The 20,645-nt window shown below is 36.4% G+C and overlaps 1 protein-coding gene across 1 annotated transcript; it reads right to left on the reverse strand.

The window, feature by feature from the left end:
- Positions 1 to 3,730: 3,730 nt before the first annotated feature.
- LOC142982310 (uncharacterized) lies at positions 3,731 to 9,160 on the reverse strand. The gene is made up of 4 exons (XM_076128741.1): positions 8,670 to 9,160; positions 7,473 to 8,505; positions 4,333 to 7,202; positions 3,731 to 3,991 (listed from the first exon to the last, which is right to left on the reverse strand). Exons 2-4 carry the CDS (start codon positions 8,499 to 8,501, stop codon positions 3,883 to 3,885), a joined length of 4,008 nt encoding a protein of 1,335 aa, XP_075984856.1. The 5' UTR covers positions 8,502 to 8,505; positions 8,670 to 9,160; the 3' UTR covers positions 3,731 to 3,882.
- Between the last annotated feature and the right edge of the window lie 11,485 nt (positions 9,161 to 20,645).

Here is a 20,645-nt window from a genome sequence, read left to right on the forward strand (position 1 = left end):
CAGAAAAAAAGCACGTGAATTCGGGCTCTCTAAAGCACTCTCAGCACAAGTCCCTTAGATTAGGTAACACAGAAAAGACACTGATATATGAGACATCTGAGCTATAAGTTGCTTTACTGACTCCATCGTTAATTGACTGGTGCGAAGCGCAACTGGCAATGTGCTTTCCAAAACCGTAATTCTTTGTAAGCATAAGAACCTACTTCAAATGAGAAGAATACATTCTTCTTGATATCCAAAACAGGACTCGTTAAGCGATATCAGCTTTAATGTTTTCGATTTCGCGATAAAAAACCTTTTGGTTCCACAGCCTCCGGACAATTTGCCGGGACGAGTCTCCCGCGGAGGTTCGTTATCTCCCACCAGAGGGAAGCCCATTATCTTTGAGGAGAAAAGAAATACCGAAAATTGCTCTAATTTATACGCCGTGCGTGAAGGTATTCAGTTACGTCGGGTATGAAATAGGTGGAGGAATTGAGTGCGGCCGAGGTTAAAGCCTGCGCTATATTTTTGTTGTTTTGAGTTGAAATTAAAAGGGTTTTTAAGTTAAACTTGTATTATGAAGAGTCGGTTTCTTTGAATAATAAATGTTTTAGTATCAGGCATACGTTAAAACACTTGATTAATTTTGAAAGTAAATGAAAGTTAAAACAATATGGTTCCCTAAAACCAGTAAGGTGACACTTTTCTACAATTTGCTATCTGCAGCTGCTGCTTACTGTGTAATGAAATTACACGAACTTTCTTAACTTGAGTGTCATAACAAACTCAACAAAATTACTCGTTTTCACGTAATCTTTAAAATCAGTGCTGCATTTTCCCACTAATATTAACTAAGCGATAGAACGAGTTACGTTCAGAGCTGACAGCCTGCCTTCGGGAAATCTGGCCTGGAATCCAATTACTCCGTGGAACTGACTGCCGTGGTCAACATACACGGACTAACCAGCGTACCACGGAATTGATGGGACACTTTGATAATGAGTAGTTTTGTGATGCCTAATCAGCATTGCTTGGAAAATCTAGGCGTTTGACTTCATCAGGGATAATGAATATTCGATGACAACATCGAAAATTATGTTAGCATCAATTATTTGGAACAAAACTTGGTGTACACACGGAGTTATCCCAAAAAATATTTTGGAAATCCTTTCGCCGTTCAGAAACTAATTATCGAACATACAGAAAAACTACTATGATATATTATCGAAGTCGATATGAACATCATAGGACTATAAATCTTTAGCAACATATTTTACACGACAGGATGAAATACGAATATATTTCTAGTTCCACAGTTATTTTATGATCTTTTTAGTAATGAAATAGAATCGTTAGTATTCTTAAAATCAAAAAAACATGGTTAAGATTACGAAGAGACCAAGTTGTATTGATAATCCAGACATTTTTAAAAAGTCTAATAAACGTACTAGCGAAATACCTAACATACTAGAAAGTAATTCAAGGATATTTAGGCGTACATAACTACCTAATAAAGAAAAAAATTGTCATATACTCGCGTCACGTATGTCCTGAGGTGGATCGCGCAAATACTTTCTTGTACAACCTTCACAATAGAACCTTTTATCCCATCGTGCCTCTGGGACCTAATATTTATACTTACGACACGATATCGGTTCATTTTCGATCGCATTTGGGAGCCTACACCATCGATGTTCTTATTTGGCTGAAGGAATGTGTTCATGAAATTGTTTTTGAGATCGGTTCATATTTGCAGGTAAATTTATTTTCCATATTTTGGGGAATATTTCGAAAAGGGACTCGAAATGGTGATCTCGAAATATTGAATTCGTTTATTAAATTGTTTCTTTTTTTTTTGCTCTGTGTATTGTGTGAACAATCGGTTATGATCACAAACACTTAATAACAAAACGCCACTCGACAATGTATCATAAAATTACTTTATTCGCTGATGAAAAACTCATTAACTGTACCAGTATTGAATAAAAGTTATCATTATGGAAACGAGTCTTCAAACTCAATTCAAAATTCGAACACATTCCTTTGACATTTCTTGCAGCCATATAAAAAGGCCGGTCGGTCATTTCACAAAAGAGGACCTATAAACCTCTTTCCACATTTAAAATGAGCGCATTTTAAAAACCGCATAATGTTGTTAGATGCACGTGGCAGTAGAGTAGTGGCTGAAGAGAGCGTTTCCCTGTACTAGTGCTGTAAAGAAAGATTTTTACGGTTTACGGTTTAAGGGGGAATAGAGGTGGGGAAAGACGTATATCTTTATTTGCTAGGACGTGACCGCAACCTTGCATTCTAAAAGGTTTCGTGGAGTGAATTAACTCGGGATTTACTTTTAATTCTATTGAAATTTTCGCATTGAATTCCTGTTTAGTTCCTAATGCAGTGATTTATAGAGAGGTTTGATTTTTTGAGTATTAATACGCATTTAGTTTTAATGGATCATTCAGTATTTTGATTAAATTATGACCAGATTGCTCGTAGTAACATTATTTGAATTAATATTCCTATACCAATAAAGTCACTATTTCAACATATTGTACCAATCTGTCAGAAAATAAATGAACTTTTATTTAAACTTGAATATTTTATTAAATAAAACTCAACAATGATTTCACAAATAACATAAAATGAAACAATATCATGTTACAACTTAAGGACCATGCACCTATTTATAACGTTATGTATACACAAGGAACTTTATTATAAACACACCTCTGATTTTTATGCGGTTATTTGTAGCTCTCAATAAATAAATAATAATGTATATTTAGGCTAGATAAATTAATAAAGCACAATGTGTACAAACTAATGAACATGAAACGTCATTTTGTTTTCTAAAAAGACGCAATGTTTCAAAAGTACACTCTCTATAGTTACAATTATTTATGTTTTGCTTAAAAATATTGTTTGATGAAAATTAAAATCCATTGCTCCATTCGAAATACAGACTCAAAATAAAAACAAAACATTATTTAAACTTGGAACGATAAACATGAGTTCGTTCAACGTTTAAAATAATTATTTTACTTTCATTGTGAAGTCTTGAATTTCTATTCGGCAAAAAAGCAAAACACGTTTTCAATTTCAAACAATATATAAATGCAAATGGTTAAATAATTAACTTAATTTTGAAGTACTTGTTTAGTACGAAAGTGAAGCAGAAATGCATCGGTGTAGTTTTATGTTAAAGAACTAAGACTAGCGACAATCGTGTCTCCATTGACTAGGTTAGAACAAAATCAGTAAGTAAAATATTTTTATCACAATACCGCGCTGCAGTTTTTCAATAAAAAAGTATGTATTACATGAGACGATAAATAGAAAACATGCATTTAGTACGTATAATGAGGCCCGTATATAAAAATTTACTGTACATTATTTGAAAGTGAAAATTAATTACAGAGAGGATAGAAATATAACCTAACTTAAATTTACAACCATCAATCGATTCGTTTCGTAAATACAGCCTATATACGGTAACACTTACAATTTCACTTCGTAAATAATCGCTATGAATTCGGTCAAGAGAATTTTAGGATTACTTAGAAGGAATTACTTTATACTAGATGTCATCACATTCCTCAATTTACATAAATAGAACATTGTCTTACAAGTGATGTTTGCACTTCTTAGTTAAAAAGGCTTGTCTTAGAGCAACAAGCCTCCCCATTCGACGGTACTATTCACACTAATATCAGTAATATACAGTGTGATTCATATTTTGAAAACCATGAATAGTTTACCTACTTTTGTAGCAGGTAACCTCGTACTGCTACATTTCTCGCTTGCTGTACGTCTGTGTTATTTACTAGATTATTTCGCTTTGCATAAAGTGAAACAGCATTTGTAAGACGTCTTAAAATTAACGTAAGAGCTAATGTTTCAGTTTTCAGTGCCGGTGATCCACTGCAGGTACTTGAACGATCGCGATTGAAGCGGGCTGGCACGTGCTTCCCTGTACACGCGCTGTTGGTAGTTCGCGGGTTGCTCTCTGAAAACAGATAAATGTTTGATTTAGCAAATAGAATCGCTAGTACGAAATTATATTTCTACGCTTCGAGTATATTAACATAAATTACGAATGTAAACAATAATGAATATCACATTAAATTGTATTATCATAATTTACCAATATCGGCTGTACTAAGAACAATCACCCTGCTATTGTTATCTATTAATAACTAGGTCGATTTCATAATTATTATCCTCATATTTGCCTGCTAGATAGGTCGCATAAAATAAAATGTTGAAACAATTTCTGACAATTGAGAATACAATAGTACACTAAAAAGAGCTAATTTAGTCACAATTTAAGTAGATAGTTTATCATACCTTGGTTCAGCAGAGGCACGGGCGTGGTACGCAGGTACATTCGGGTTGTGGTAGCCCGCGTGTGGCACTGGTGTGGTCAGCGTGTGGGTCTGCACCGGGGGGTGCTCTGCCGGCGACTGGTAGCTGTTCGGGTTGTACCGGTCTACCGACACACCCCTGGCCCTCTCAGGAACTGCCGAATCAACGCTCTTACCAATAGTGCTCAACGGCCTGCCGCGACCCAAAGTATTCGTCTTAGGCCATTCTTGAGACACAAATTCTGACTCAAAACTCCTTTCACGATTGGATTGTGGTCTTAAGGTCTGACTCCACGTCGGTGTGGGGGTATACGTCGCCGCTGGGGTCTTTGCGTACTTAGGGTCAGCTTCCCACGGAGGCTGCACATTTGTTTGTTCCGTTGTTTGAGTGAGAGAAGTTTTCTCAGTGAATTCTCTGAGCTCCTTACGCCACTGAGGCTCGACAGTCTCTGCCGGCTCATTGTTGTCGTAATAGTATTGCGGGGATGGGTCGGGCTGGGCCTGGTACTTGGTCTCAGTTGGGATATAAGTAGATTCCGGCACGGTGATGTATCGCCTTTCATATTCGCTGTAGTAAGTCTTGCGACCAGGTTGCCTCGGAGGCTCTACAGAAACAGGTTTAACGAAGGACTGGTTAGGAGCAGGTGGCACATAAGCAATAGGTTGATTTTTGTTAAATTTGGCGGGAGGAGGGGCGGGTTTCCAGCCTTGGGATGGAGCAGGACTGTATGTGTTTGTTTGTGGGACTTCTTGATAGAATTTTTCTGATGTGTTGTTTACGGATGTGTAGCTAGAATCCTGCTCCCATGGAGGAGGAACGTAGCTTGAAGAGTATTGCTGTGTGGAAGTGAGTGTACTTTTCTGGTAACTTTGTGTAGTGTCTTTGTTAAGGTAGGTGTTGTATTGAGTAGGAGTAGATTCAACCGCACTCGCTACCCATGTTGGTGTAGGTGTGTATGATGAGTAACTGTTTGTAGGTGTTCTGTCACGTGTTTGTTCAGTGTAAGAGGGTTGGTATGCGGGCTGGGGAGTGGCAGCCTTTTGGAATTGAGGCTGAGGAGTAGTTCCACGTTGGAACTGAGGCTGGGGGGTAGTACCTCTTTGGAATTGAGGAGTAGGTGGTGGTTGGTACTGGGCTTGGTAAGTGGGTTGCGGAGCCGGCTGGTACTGTGGTTGAGGTTGATATTGTTGTTGCGGCTGAGGAGATTTCGGTTGAGCCCAAGGGGCACCAGATGGAGTAGTGGTGGAGCTGACATTGTTGTAAAGGGTGTTTTGAGTCTGTTTGTTTTGTTGGTACCATTGCTGATTGGTTATTGTGCTTGGCTTAACGTTGCTTACAGTCAAGACCTCTGATTGAGGTTCTCCTTGATACTGTGTCTGATCGTAGCTCTGGTTGTTGTATTGGTAAATGTCAGACGGCATCTGTCGTTCCATGCTCAGCCTTTCTAAGAGAAGACTGTGGCGTCTCTCGGTGGTTGGTTCAGGAGGGTATACGGGCTGATAAGGCCTTGAGGGCATAGGAGATGAGGAAATCCTATCTATGCTAGGTGGTGGGAAATATGTCCTTACGGTCGGAATACCTTGTTGCGTTAAGTTCTCATAACTGTGGTCAAGTATCTTGGTAGTGCGGTTTACTGTCACAATGTTTTCGATTTTGTTGTACTCAGTTTGTTTGCTAAGTCCAACTGCGGGATCAATAGTGCTTGTAATGATTTCAGTGTTCTCAGTGTGTGTCTTAGTAATGATTGGTGTGATACCGATGGGCTTAATTTCAACGTCTTCTACCTTTTCCAAGGGAACAGATGGTTCTCTAATAGGGATAGTGAACTCGGCTGGTTTCTCTTCTGGTTTTTCTTCCTTTGGTTCTGGCTTGGGTTCTTCGGAGGCTTGTACTTGAACCGGGATTACATGTTCTTCTTCTTTTGGAGCTTCTTTGGGCTCCTCGACAGTTTTCTCAACAGAGAGTTCTTCTTTGACCTCCTCTTCTACCTGTTCCTCTACTTTTGGTTCTTCAGTCTTTTCTTCAGGTTTCACTTCGGCCTCTTGTTTTTCCTCAGCTTCTTCATATTCTTCTTCTTCTTCCACTTCTTCTTCATCGGCGGGGGCTGCTTTTACTTCTTTCACTTCAACTTCTTCTACTTGTTCCTCTTCCTCTACTTCCTGCTTTACCTCCTGCTTTACTTCTTCTTGAACAACTTCTTGTTCTTCCGGTTGTGCTTCTTCTTTTTCCTCTACTTCTTCTTCTACGGTCTCAGGCTCCACTTCTGGTTCAGGTGCCGGTTTCTTAAGTACAATAGTTTCTACAGCTTCAACTTCATCTCCTTCTTCCTCTATTTCCTCTTCCTCCTCAACTTCCTCAGGTTCGGGCTGAGACTCTTGGACTACAACTACCTTTTTAGCTGTTGTTGTCTCAGACCTCTCCTCTGTTTTTACCACAGTGCTAGTTTCTTTAGGTGCAGATATAGTCTGTGTCACTGTTACGGTCTCAGGCTCCTCGCTTTCTTCTTGTTGTTCCTCAACTTCTTGCACAACAGCTTCGCCTTCTTCTTCCTCTTCTTCAACAACCTCTTCTTCAGAATCTTCCTCTTTTGGAATGATTGTTGTCTCCGTTTTTGTTTTAATTTCAGTGCGACCGTCAATTGTCGTTCTTGTTGTTGTAGTTTTGACTTCTTCTATAGATCCATCGGGTAAAGATCTCTTAACGACTTCCACCTTAGTTTCAGTTTTTGCTCCTGATTTCTTTGTTGGTAACTTAATAGTCATTTCAGCTTCACCGTTTGCGTCTCCATTTTGGTCCCCATTTTGTTCCTCAACTTTCTTTGTAACTTGTTTCTTTACTACTTTGACTTCTCTCTGAAAAAATAATAAAAAATATTACAGCACATGTCTGAATAATTAATAGAGATGATACTATAAGGCATTGTTAGAACGAATAAATGTTATAATATGATTGTGTTCTTAACTGTCTCTATATTATAAACACATAATGTGGTATGAACTCACTAAAGATTCGTTAGTATGTTCTTATAATTCCTTAATGTTGAATTGTAAGTACGTATAACAGACAATGTAAACACACATATAAATATAGATATAATAAGTAAACAGTAATTTTATTTGAACCTGTTCGTTATCAATGTCTGCATTTTCTTCAACAAGCTTTGTTTCAAAGGTAATAGGAGTAACAGTCACTTCTTGACTAAGATCCACTGTTACATCTTGGACTGGTTTAACTTCGTTACCTTCTAAAGTATTAACTGTCAAGTCTATACTAGTATCTACACTCTCAGTCGTAGGAACTATGTCTTTTTCTTCACTTGTCTCCAACTTAGGTAATTGTTCATTTATTGGTTCACTATAAACCTTCGGTGGAGCACTGAAAAGTTCGGCTTCGTAGCTAATTTCTGGAAGCACTGGTGCAGGTGCAGCTACAGAAGCAAACACAGGCGTGGGACCCGGGCTGAACACAGGAGCAAAGGCAGCGGCCGGACCGGATACGGAACCGGGCGCTTGGACGGATGAAAACCCGGGTGCGGCCACAGGAGCAAAGCCTGGTGCGTGAACAGGCGTTTGCACTGGCGCTGCCACGGGAGCATACGAAAACGCGGGCAATTGTACAGGCGCGGGCGCGGGCGCGGGTGCATTCACGGCCGCAGGGGCCGTATATCCGTCACTTCCATAACTCAGTCTCGGTGCATTGTAAGCATTGGCCGATGGCGTACCGTACTCGTACATAGACACCGGTCTGTTATTGTTTATCTGCTGCGAGTACGCTGGCGTATTTTTATACAATGTCTCATTATTTTCAAATTTTGTGTTGTTTACACTCGCAGGTGGATGTGCTCTTTGAATCGGTGCGTCTCGTGGGTCGGGGTTACTCCGAGTTCTTAGCAATGTTTTTGGGTTGGCCGGCATTGCCGGGAACACTTGGACTGGCATACAATTGAAGTTCGGGAGTGCTACCGTCGGGGCGTTCGAGGGAAGAACCGGGTGTACCGGTACTTCGGGAACCCCTGGGTTCATCGCGTTCCTCATTAGACGTTGTGCCATGCGTTGGGACTTGATCTCGGAGAGATCGAGCCCGCCGGGGGTGTAAGTGAAGGGCTTGCGGTCCCGGCTCATAGCACTGTGCAATGCCGACGGTGGATTCATCTCGCTGAAATAATTTTCCCACGTTATTTCTACTGAACCACTGTCATATTTTATATAAATTTTACGGGCTATGTATATTATAGTATAACATATTTTTTGAAAGTTAAAAGCAACGAACGCGTTTTGGCAAATTGACAAAACAGTAGAAAATAGACACGAGATACTCACGAGGTTTGATGTTCACAGCAAAATATTATATTTACTTCCTGCGGTGTGGTGAATTACAGAACTTGGTGGCGTATTTGTTTATCCAGTCAACACATTTATAATGTGACACTGAAGGTAACACACTCGTCGTAAATCAATTTTCACATCACAACTTCACGGAGACTGATCACTTATTTTTGTGACGGAACATGCAGATATTAATCTGGTCGCAGCGGTTAAATATAGCGCGGGTGTAGTAAATGAGCCGGTACATTTGAATCCGGGAGGTGTTGCGCGCGGTCGGCGCGTGCGCCGCCTGCCGCCTACTGCCGTCTGCTCAGCCGCCGCTATGTATTTTGGTCCCGACCCCAATAACGGGCGCCTCGTCTACAATTTGTCTTGAGCAAATCGTCAAAACAACATCCAGAATACTTCCGACAGTTTCGCGATTATTATTTATTGCTATCCGACGCCTCCATTCATCCGCAGTGCACTCGCATTCATCTCGTTTGCACCGGCCGACTGGCGCGACCACTCGCGACCACTCCCGACTACGCGCTCCAAGCTTCTCCACTTTATGTTTCCACGTGTAGTTCATCCACCTTTGCGAACTATTATTTGACATTGTCCCATTTTTTCTATTTCTGTTTTCCGCGTTTCAGTAAAGTTTAAAATAAACTGTGATTTTGTATATCCGCACGTTGTGTTCGGATGTACTTGATCTTTAAAACTTTGTGATGCAAAACGGTTATTGTATGTGATTCACAATGCTACTAACTTATTTCCTCTTAGATAGCTATCAGTTACGGACGGAACATAGTTTTGATGTCGAAAGTAAAATATTTATTTAAATGCAGCTTTATCCCAAGATTTACAGCCGACAGCGGTTGCTCGTCCAAATATCACCCCGCTATTAATGTTGGCTCCAAACCAAAACTCTCTGGTTCGACATTGCTCACATTTGTGACTGAATCGAATGGTTTTCAAACATTTTCGGAATATCGGAACTATTTACTACATAGTTCGTTAAAATGCACTTTACGTTTTCGAGTACGCGAATGCATTATTTTGTTAGAAAAACATAGTATAAATGTAGCTATTAATTGAGTCTGTCGTGCGCCGTTTAGTTTAACGTTAGTGGAAGCCGTTTCACGAATGAGACATTACTCTGGCACTGATAGCTGAGATGCATCAGTCGTTTCGACACGCACGACTGTAAGCCAGTAAAAACAAAGACAATTTTAGTGTCATTTAAAGAGTTGTCAAATAAAAGCAACATAAATCCAAAGGCTTTTGCGGTGACTTTCGTGTCGGGAATAAAGTTCACGGCTTTAAGTGGTACGCCGTTAACTCAAGCTCTGGAGACTCATAGGATATAATGAAGAATAATGTTCCTCCACGACTGTTAATACAAGTTCACTATTTTGTTGCTATACAACTTTTACTCCAAATATTTTGGTTTATTTCAACATAAATATTATCTGAACGTGTATTTAATTAGCTAGTGCCAATTTGGCACGATTTAGTGATATTAAATTCTTGTTTTAATTAATTAACATTAATATCCTTAATTCCTGGGGCTCGGAATAGAATATCGCATTCGTTACTGCTGCCTTGTAGATGTTTAATTAGTGTTTATACAGGAACTAGTACGTTGTTTACTGTATCTACTGAAACAGACCATTTTGTGGAACATTATAGTATAACTTTGCACTAAAATACATTTTTTTATAGAATTATTTATGGAATAAATTAAGCTATTAAATGACACTTGATTTTCAGAGTAATAGGTGCATTCATCAAAATCAGTTCAGCCGTTTAGCGGAGAAAATGATATAATAATGTGAAGGGTCAGTTTTACGGCTTCTACATCTAAGCCTTTGTCGTAATACCTATCAGATATGTAACATGTCTGTCAATAATCCACTTGATAAACTAATCGATACTTATCCAGAACAGGTAAAACAAGTCATAATTATAAGCACGAGGTTGCACATTGACATCCCTGAAAACTGTTGAATGAGATCATACATTAACTCAATCGTTACATTGTTATTCTCGTAAACTAAAATAAATAAACTAGTGTTAGTCATCGTAATATTTCTCGAAAACCAGCAGTTTATAACTTGTTGTGACAATGACCCAATATACGAAAATATAAAAAACATTTTTAAGTCTTTATGTCCTAGTCCCACATATAAATTGTTTTAAAAATTGGGTCGGCATTGTCAGTTTTTTGATTTAAATAAAGTTTCCTTTCATAAAAAACAAAAGTGACTTTTAATAATGTTGTTTTTCATAAAACTGTCTTCTTACTTTTTAACTGATTTTAGTTTGTTTTGTATATGTTATTCTATACGTCCATTTTGAGATAAAATAAAATAGTTCGCGTATGTTTATTTAAGCAATAAAACTATGAGAAAAATGAAATCTATAGAAATATTTGGAATCTTTTCAGAAACTATTGTAAGAAAGCCATTTACTTGTAAGCGAGTTCTAATATTATATCAACTATTTAATAGGTTTATATACTTATATTTGTCATTATTATGTATTTCGCATGTGGGTAACTGCGCAAGAACTTGATAAAGCTTGGCAATATTACTACAACATAATATATTATCTCTTTAATGTATTTCTTTTTTATTGTTTACAGCAACCCGCACTTGGCCAGCGAGACCGGAATCCTCCCCCATTCCGGGAGGAGATCCTTGCCCAGCAATGGGACATTAGTGAGTTAAATTTGTTTATTTTTATACTACTATTGGCCCGTCCTGACTTTGCCCGGTTCGGAATCTAGCAACTTTTAGACATAAAACTTCCTCTTGAATCACCCTATACATGTATTAGAAAAACCACATACCGTTGCGTAGTTTTAAAGATCTAATACATACAGACATAGGGACAAACGCGGTTAGCTACTTTGCTTTATACTACGTAGTGACAATATGATTATAAAAAAGTAAATGCACAAACAATTTTCAAGCAAGGTCAACCTGTGACTAAGCTTGATTGCAAGGTAAGATCATTGTCACCTCTGACTTTTCGAAGTCAGCTGAGTGAAAGAAATCTACGGACACACCTATTTATTTCTCAATACCTCTTGACAGGTGCAAACTGTCCACAGCTGCTATAGTGCGGCCTTAGCCTTACATTTGAGAAACAAAAACGCATCAAATAATCGGTTATTTGACGACCTCTGTGATGCATTGGTTAAGGTGGTCGAGAAAAAGTCGTGGGGTCGATTCCTACGAATCAGTCGTGTGTTTGTTTAAAAAAGTCAAAACGACGCAAGAGCAATTCTTGGTCCGGGAGATTTCTGTTTAAAAAAAGAAATGTTTGCAACAAATACTGCAAATACACTCGAATGTACTGTACAGTAAACACGCGTTTTAGTATTAAAAATGGGTTAAGACCCGTTACATGTAACTGCGTATGTTTAACAACTAAATACTTTCGAGTTTAATAGATCAAGCCACCAAAATACCTCATAACTACTATTATAGCACTAGTTTTTCATTAAATTAAGTAAGGTATCTGTTATAATAAATTTTCTAGTGTAACGCTTGATTTTCAACAGTTTCTACACGAATACCTCACAAAAACATCGTTCAGTGAACACGTTTAACAATCAATTATATCCTTATTTAGTTAACTATAAATAAATATTTTCTTTACTAGTTTGTTATATATTATTTAGTGGCTCTTAAAGTCCGACAATTTAAAATATAGCCTTATATGAAAAGTGCGCGGGTGGTATTTAGCCGCAGAGCTGATGATTGCCTGTTCGCTACGCCGTTTTTTTGGGTACCTAACCTAAAACTGGATTATATTCTAGATAAATTGTGCATTTCAAGACTTTCTGCTAAATTCTCAGACTATAATAGAATCTAAGCCAGACTTTTGATAATTTATAGAAGAAAATAATTGAGTGAAACCTTCAATGAGCATTGATTTTTCCAGCAACTATGATCAACTCTTTGTTATCGAAACACCAGAATGGCATAACTCTGATACAAAATCTTAAAATACCAGGAAGCTTTGGTTACAAAAACTTATCATTTAAAAACTTCTACCCAAAAACGATTGTGCCAGAAACACCAAAACTTTTAAATAAATTCATTCCTAAAGAAATATACAACGTAGTTCACTAGCGTTAATTCTTAACAGTTTTGTTACAAATAGGTGATAAACAATAGATTTTTCCTCATTCTTTCACTTTATGGTTATTGTGAAAGTTTTATACTAGATTCCTTGAATTTTCCGAGATGAAAAAGTCAATTAATGGGTGGAGTTTGAGTAGAAAACTTTCTCAATGTATATACTTCCTAAGTACCTAATTTGCATGGTTAATTGAAAAGGGTTTTTGTTTGAAATTTGAAATTACGAGTATTGTTTTTTGAAGTTGGCAATGAAGTTTAACATCTTTCCTTCTTCTTAAGAAATTGATGATGTTATCACTTGTTTTTAGTACGAAGGATAAAGGCGGGAATTAATCCGTGCTCGAAACAAAGCTAAATACTCAAATAGAATAATATTTATAGTGCAGAAGTATATTGCAGTTTTATGGAAACTGAAACATTTGTTTATTTTATTTATATTCATAAATAACAACGCTCCGGTTTGTAGAAACCATGTTTTGTTTCTAAACAATCCTATTTTACATTGTCTGCTATACAACTTACTTAAAACATAATAAACTAACAAAAGTGCATTCCACTAAAATAAAACCAAACCTTTTATATAAAAAAAAAAGTTTATACTTACTTTAACTTCTGTTTTCACGGAATCTCCGTTTGACGCCATTCTGTAAACAAAAAATCATATTTATAGCTACAATTTTTAACTGCCAGAATAAGAAATTGCTAAGTAATTATGGCACGGGGAGTAAACATACACCAATCAATCAAATACATTCAAACTAAATGTAAAACTCAAACAATTATAACAAGATACTTTTAAATCACAAAAAAAATATAGTTTTACGTAAAAAGAAAAAAAAATCAAATAAAAAAAAATAACATTGACTTTTTTAAAACCAGTCTTATATTTATTTTTAGAAGCAATATGACAGTCGTATTCAAATTTCAAACTTCTAATCTAGAATGAGCGCTAGAGCCCGCGGTATCACCATCTTGGCATTCTTTTCGCTCCGGGAGAACAAGGGAACGAAATGATTATAGTACACTACACGTGGTCAGTGATGCTGGCAGCTGCCAAGACACAACTCATCAGGAGTCGTGATAGACTGGTTAATCAACTAGTGAAATAATTAGGATGTAGACACATTATTAAAATAATGTAGGTAATTAAAATCATGTCTTCACCTAATATATTTATCATTTCTCAATTCAACAACACCTATATATGACGGTTATATCATATAAAGGGCAGTTACGCTTCCTAGTCAGAGAGTGATCAGTGAGTTAAGCATTCTCAGTTAGTCTCTAGTTGGATGAACTACATTTTAGCAAACACTTTCGTGTTTTGCGAAGTCGGTTGGATGTAAAAATTGAAATTTTACAGCAATCGCTATATCTTACTATGTCGATGACATACTATGGGTGACCGCACCGCAGTGGTATTTGAACTGGGCATCTCCGTGCTTCGGAGGGCACGTAAAAAGTCAGTCCCGGTTGTTGTCAATTAAGATAACAGTTGTTAAGCCATTAGACAACTTTGACACGATATCTTTTTAATTTGATACGATAAGAAGACTATGTCGAAATTGGATATCGTTACAAAATTTTAATAAACCTAGAACATTTTTTTACTGCATCAAGCATTAGTAATCGCTAATAAACATGCCATTAAAACAGTAAATCCCTCAAAAGTCGAAACAAGGAAATGAACTGAAACTACCAAACATTTGTTATGTCTTCATCGTCCGAACAAAACGATCAAACGCAACCCATATATTACCCCGGCATTTGCATTCTTCTGCATTTATCAAACGAAATATTCCCAACATCTAAGAAATATGTCTGGCTAAACGTCAAACAAATATAACTTTATACCGTTTGTAAACGGATCGACCTATTTTGGCCTATTTGTGTATAATATTGGGCAATTTGTTGGCTAAAAATACACCGCGTTTGGTAATAATTGGCTCTGGGATACAAACAATTAGTTGCTATTCAGTTTTGGATTAGTTAAATTGTGTTAGGGCGTAGGGCTGAAAGATTTTCAGAAATATATTCAACATTTGTAAGTGTTTGTGTCATTGATATGGGTTAGAAGAGAGTAGTTACTCAATTAGAGCAAACGTGAACTGATTTAAAAACATTTGGAAGCAATAAAACCAATTTAAAAAATATGTGTTATGCAGAGATTCTAATAAAAAGCACTGCATAAGAAGACGAGATATAAGTAACCTAATTTAACTAACTTGGAAAAAGGTGGACGTTTCTCAATTCGACCGTATAACTGTCTTCCGTACTACCCAAATCGAACCGTGCTACTAATCTTTATCCATAGGTACATGCGTTTAAAGCTTTAGATACATACTCTAGTCCTTCCCGGTTAATTATAATGTCAAGATAATATACGAGTAGAATATTTAATAAACTAGTAGCACATCACAACCCTACAAAGTATATATTTAGCGTATAGGAACCGCACTCACTGCACCGAGTATCAAAGGTTAGCCAACGAGGATTTTTAACCACTAGGTAAGTATATGTCGATTTATGCAATAAAGTATTTATGAAGAGAGCGATGAAATTATTTATGCAGATACAGGATTAGCATTTGGAACTGAGGTTTAGATGATATTCGACAACGTAATAGCATTTTTTTTTTATTAACGAGTAAATTTTATTTACATTAAGAATCAAGCGAGAATAAGTCCGAGACGTACTATCGAACCAACTGATTCATGACCCATTTTGCCGATAATTCGCTTGACACCGTTAAAACAGTAAGAATTTCGTCTCTATCGTCAAAGTTGCACTTAGGACATTTTAAACATACATACGACTGTGTTATGATGTATCTACGACTACATACAACTTTGACCTTTGTTATTACAGTGCGTAGATAGGTTTTCGATAAATCACTCTTAATTTGAATGTAGAATGTAAATAGTCTAAACTCTTTTCACTACGAAAAAACCTATTTGTGTCAAATATAAAATAGCACGTCATTTAGAAATCTGTGAAACGATTAGGGTAACCTTTATAGTCATTGCCCATCATACAGTGATTGCCAATGTTAAGGAATAATACGTTTATTTTAATTTCTAAAAGACCAGTTCAAATTAATTGCGATATATGTCACTTTTAGAATATTGGTAACATTTTATAGAACTCATGTCCGACGTTTGTGCGACAGGTATGTAGTTCGAAAAGAAAAAGTAAAAGTTTGTTGCAATATTTGTTAAGGATAACACATTTGAATTAACAGTATTCGCTAGTATTTCTGGTTTTTAAGTGTTTTATATTGAATTAGTATAAAGTTATTGAAACAAAGGACTGATGTTCTTTTAGAAATAATATTTAAGTTGCGTTTATAATAGAGTTTATGTCAATGTTTTACTAAATAAAGATAATATTGACCAAAATTGTGTATCAATTCCTTAACCGGGTAATAACTATGCTGGTTACCCTATATTACTTAATTTCATAGTTACATTATTTCCTATAATGGCCGAATAAACCATGCCCTGAGTGGGTATCGAACCCACTCCTGACGCGTCGCAGTCGTAACCCACTACGCCACGGAGCCTGTTGAAAACGGTAGCAAAGCATTATTGTATTGACGCACAAATATTTGTCGCAATAATGACAGATAACAAATTCATCACCAAGGAAACGTAGGTTCAAGCCAATTTCGACCTACGTGTATATAGACGTGTTTTAGAAAATGAGCACATGGTGGGTCATGATTCAGTTTGTTCGATAGTACCTATGCATTAATTCGTACAGGCGTTATTTTTTTTTTAATAACAATGCATGTGAATGTAATCACCACTGTTTTTTTGTTGTTTTTTTTAAGCCACGTCAAAGGCCTTCGGGCGGCCTGAACAACTTTGACACTAGGTTGACCACTAACCATACGATAAGAAGAAGAACCACAGTTTTGCTTATAAATAAAAACTATCTTAACTATTTTGATTTCCATCTTTCATATTGTCTTTACCATTGCACATGGTTTCCCCTACACAAGTATATGTAATATATAAATAACATAATAGTTTCATACGTGTTTACTGAACACACGAACTAACTTTCGAACTTCGAGTACAGATTAGAGTAACTAAATAGTCGTAAAACAACAAATATTCGTGTAGGCGGAAGCTTGTGTGACGCTAATAATAGACATTTTATATCTCATGCCTCTGTACACTTTATTACATAGCTTTACGACCAGTTATTATAGATTACTGATAAATATCTAACATTACGATCACATTAAAACAGAGTATTATGACTTATTAACAGATATTTGTAGCCTTAAAAACATTATTCCCCATTTCCATTAAAATTTTCCGGAGTAGTTTTAGTTCCAACTTTAATCTAAGAATCTTTTTAGTCTTCAGTCAATCAAGTTCTTAAGTGATGTTCAAACAAGTGAAGAAATAAACACATAATGCTAAAATAATATTTCGAATTTGCGATCTATAAATAGTCGACCTCGATTGGTTGAAAAATAGTAGTGGTTTATAAAGTCGTAAACGTATTTCGGAACTAATAAAATGTATATTGAATATGTGCAATATTAACTACATTTACAATGTTTATCATTCAGTTTCACATCTTACATTCGTCAACTTCGACGTTTATGTCCGGAACGATTGAAGCATTCGCACTATTAAACTGCAGTTATGCATTTTAGCGCCAATAACGGCTTCTACAATTTACATCCACAATAATCCCAAGGTTTACTGACCAAATTAACTTTTATATCTACAGAATGACCTTTGAATTTAATGCTCTACCCCTCTCGGACCTTATTTCATAGTTCCCCGCCATTTTCTCTCCATTATCTTGTAATCTCAACATTTAATTAATTCCTGGTTGAAATTACAAAGGCAAAGGTAAGTCATGAATAAGCCTCTGATTCCAAATTAAGAAATACGGATTAAAGGAATTGTTAAACGGAGATATTAAAGTTGGAATGTTTTTTATGCTGGCCATAATTTATTATGCTTTACTTTTTAAATTATATCATTCTATTATTCTATTTATCTCTGACGTTTCGAGCGGGAAAAATTGTGTTTCTAGTAGTGATGTACAGAGCAGTAACTTTTAATAGTAACATTTCACTTAATGCTTGAAATGTATGATTTTCTTCGGAGTTGTTTACAGAAACTCTCGACTGCGCTTTCTCTCGAGATGTTACGAAATTTTTATAGCTCTTTTGTTACAGTAATATATTTCGTTTGTTTTGAATTCACTGACAGACAACGTTTTTAACGTTGGTTTTTGCATCTGCGTCTACATTTAAAACAAGAGGAAGCCAGCTTCCTCGAAAATGTTTATTTCTATAGTTATAAAAAGATGAAAATAATAGACATTTCAAAAGCAAACAATTTATCGCGTAGATATACAAAATGATGAATGTAATTCACTATTCAATTTTCTAAAAGTTCCGATCACTATCCAATCCATTAGATTGAATCGTCTAAATTCAGTAGCGGCATCACATAAATCAAGACGCATTAACCTTACCCGGGCCAGACAATCGCCCGGCGACTGCAATAACATTGAACGTAATATGAACTCGTTCGCACATCGTAATAGTTTGTCCGGCTCTACGACAACGGACTTTCAATATCGTAACTTTAACGTTAGATGCATTCTTTCAATATTTCCCCGGTCTATAACATAAAAAAGAATCGCTCATCAAGAGAACATTAGGCAACAATCCAAAGGCCGACCGTTAACCCCGTTTAAAGCGTTATCATAGAGCTTTCATACGCATAGAACCAAATGGAAAGCTTCACGTCATAATAAACTATTTTTTTCGCGAGAAAAAGAACGTAAAAATAGATCGGCGAGCGCTGGAATAAATCGAGTGCGCACTCGGCGCTGCACTATTTTATAACGCGGTGGACAAGCGGGCGATTCGCAGCAGTTTTTGCTCCAGTTTTAAAAGATAGCGTTGATAAAATATGGCTCGGGTACGTTGCAAGGAAATACCCTTCGTTGCGCTTGTTTGCGGCGGATACGGAGCAGTAACTTGTACGAAATAATGTCATGCCTTGCGGAAAAATCTCACAGCTTGAAAGGCAAATTCTGTTCGCCGAGATAGTTTCAGGCGAGAGCGGCTGCCTGCATAATATGATCCCAGTAACGCCATCTTCCGGTGTTATCTTAAACAATTTTCATTTGATATTTTACTGCTTTATTTTTCCGCATGAATTGAGACTACAACGTGTGTTACGAATTGCACGCGCAATCTCAAATTATGAAATATACATGTTATATTTTCGTTTTAAACAAACTCCAAAATATATTTAAACGCTAACCGAACATTTTCAAAAGCTCTTAAAAACGTTTTGTACAAAACGAATCAGTAAATTGAGTTCCGATATAATCTTTCGTTCCCAGTAATTGTAATAGTTGATCCGATATCGATAAGTTAATCCGATTATTTGATATAATCTCAGTTTTCATTGCAGAATAATCTCGATCACAAATAAAAATCTTTAAAGTGGATAAACACTGGCTGAAATGAAAATACACCAAATTACGAGGAATTTATATTGTTTTTCTTTTTTTAAATTGAAATTAATTTAATTTATGAAAGCCACTATTAAAAAAAATGTATATTGATTTTCTTTGCAACATTCAACGATCTACTAGACCTGAATTCAAAAAGTATTTACTTGTATTATCATCATACGTACGTCCACTCCAAACCGCTTAATTTCGCTAACACTCTAGAAAAGCTATAACTAATCTTAATAAAATATCAAAATGTGGTATAAAATTATATGATTTATTATAACGCGAAGAGAAAATGTTAACTAGTTGTATTTCACGTTAGTTTACGTAAAGGAATCTGTCGTATGTGGGCTGAAATGACAGATTTCATGAAAACATTACGACGTGATGCCTGAAGCGCTAGGCAGAGATGTATGACGCCTACGTTTGAAGTGAGCTTTAGGCTACTATAAGATACTAAAAATGTATTCGGTGTGTAGTTCCTTTGGATGTTACGTAAGTTTTCTCTGAAGGCGTAAAGAAGAGGTGTGTAACATACAATTGTGATAACAGTATACAAGGAAATGTCAAAAAACTTACCGTGGGCTGATAAACAAGGTGTTTTTTTTTAACTCATTACGTTCTCATTGCAGGGTAAGGGTCTCCTCCCAAACTAGGGAGGGGGTTGAGGCCTTGGACGAGATTACTTTATTATATAATTCCTGTTAGTAGTAGTCTTATTTACAAATCTTACGTGGTTTTTATAATTTATTGCCTAAGGTAAAGAAACAATTGTTGGGTAATGCAGAATTTTTGCCAAAGATATATATTAAGATATGAATAGCTATTCGTAAAGTACTATGTTTTTGTGAGAAACTGCATTTTTTCACGCTGTTATTTATTTGCTAAAGTTTTCAAAATATTTACACACGAATTCTGAAGTTCGTAATATTTTGGAATTCACCACGATATTTCAAAATAAATAGCAGTCCCAGTGAAAATATTTATAAATACGAAATACTCTCCTCAAAAATTACTTTTGTAAAATAAACCAACCGAACTGTTGTACTTCAAATATTAAACCATTCATTTTATTTAAAGAAAAATATAATTTAACTATCTAAGTTTGAAACAAGATTTTAGAAGTGGTCTATCCGAAATACACCTTTTTGTAACAAATTAGATTTTTTTTTCTTAACCCATTACTGTCCCACTGCTGGGCAAGGGTCTCCTCCCAAACGAGGGAGGTGGTTAGACCTTGAGTCCACCACGCTGGCCAATTGCGGGTTGGGGACTTGAAACTGATAAGATAGTGTTTTTAAACAGAGAATAATCTTTACATCAACTG

The sequence above is a fragment of the Anticarsia gemmatalis genome, chromosome 21, assembly GCF_050436995.1.
Source record: "Anticarsia gemmatalis isolate Benzon Research Colony breed Stoneville strain chromosome 21, ilAntGemm2 primary, whole genome shotgun sequence".
In the NCBI taxonomy this organism is placed as follows: domain Eukaryota; kingdom Metazoa; phylum Arthropoda; class Insecta; order Lepidoptera; family Erebidae; genus Anticarsia; species Anticarsia gemmatalis.

Bases quoted from the DNA above. Each gene is read 5' to 3' on its own strand.
- LOC142982310 (XM_076128741.1), bottom strand. From the start codon at position 8,501: ATGAATCCACCGTCGGCATTGCACAGTGCTATGAGCCGGGACCGCAAG. The intron at 7,203-7,472 runs GTTCAAATAAAA...TTATTTTTTCAG, and splicing joins CAGACATTGATAACGAACAG to AGAGAAGTCAAAGTAGTAAA. The intron at 3,992-4,332 runs GTATGATAAACT...ATCTGTTTTCAG, and splicing joins CGTGCCTCTGCTGAACCAAG to AGAGCAACCCGCGAACTACC.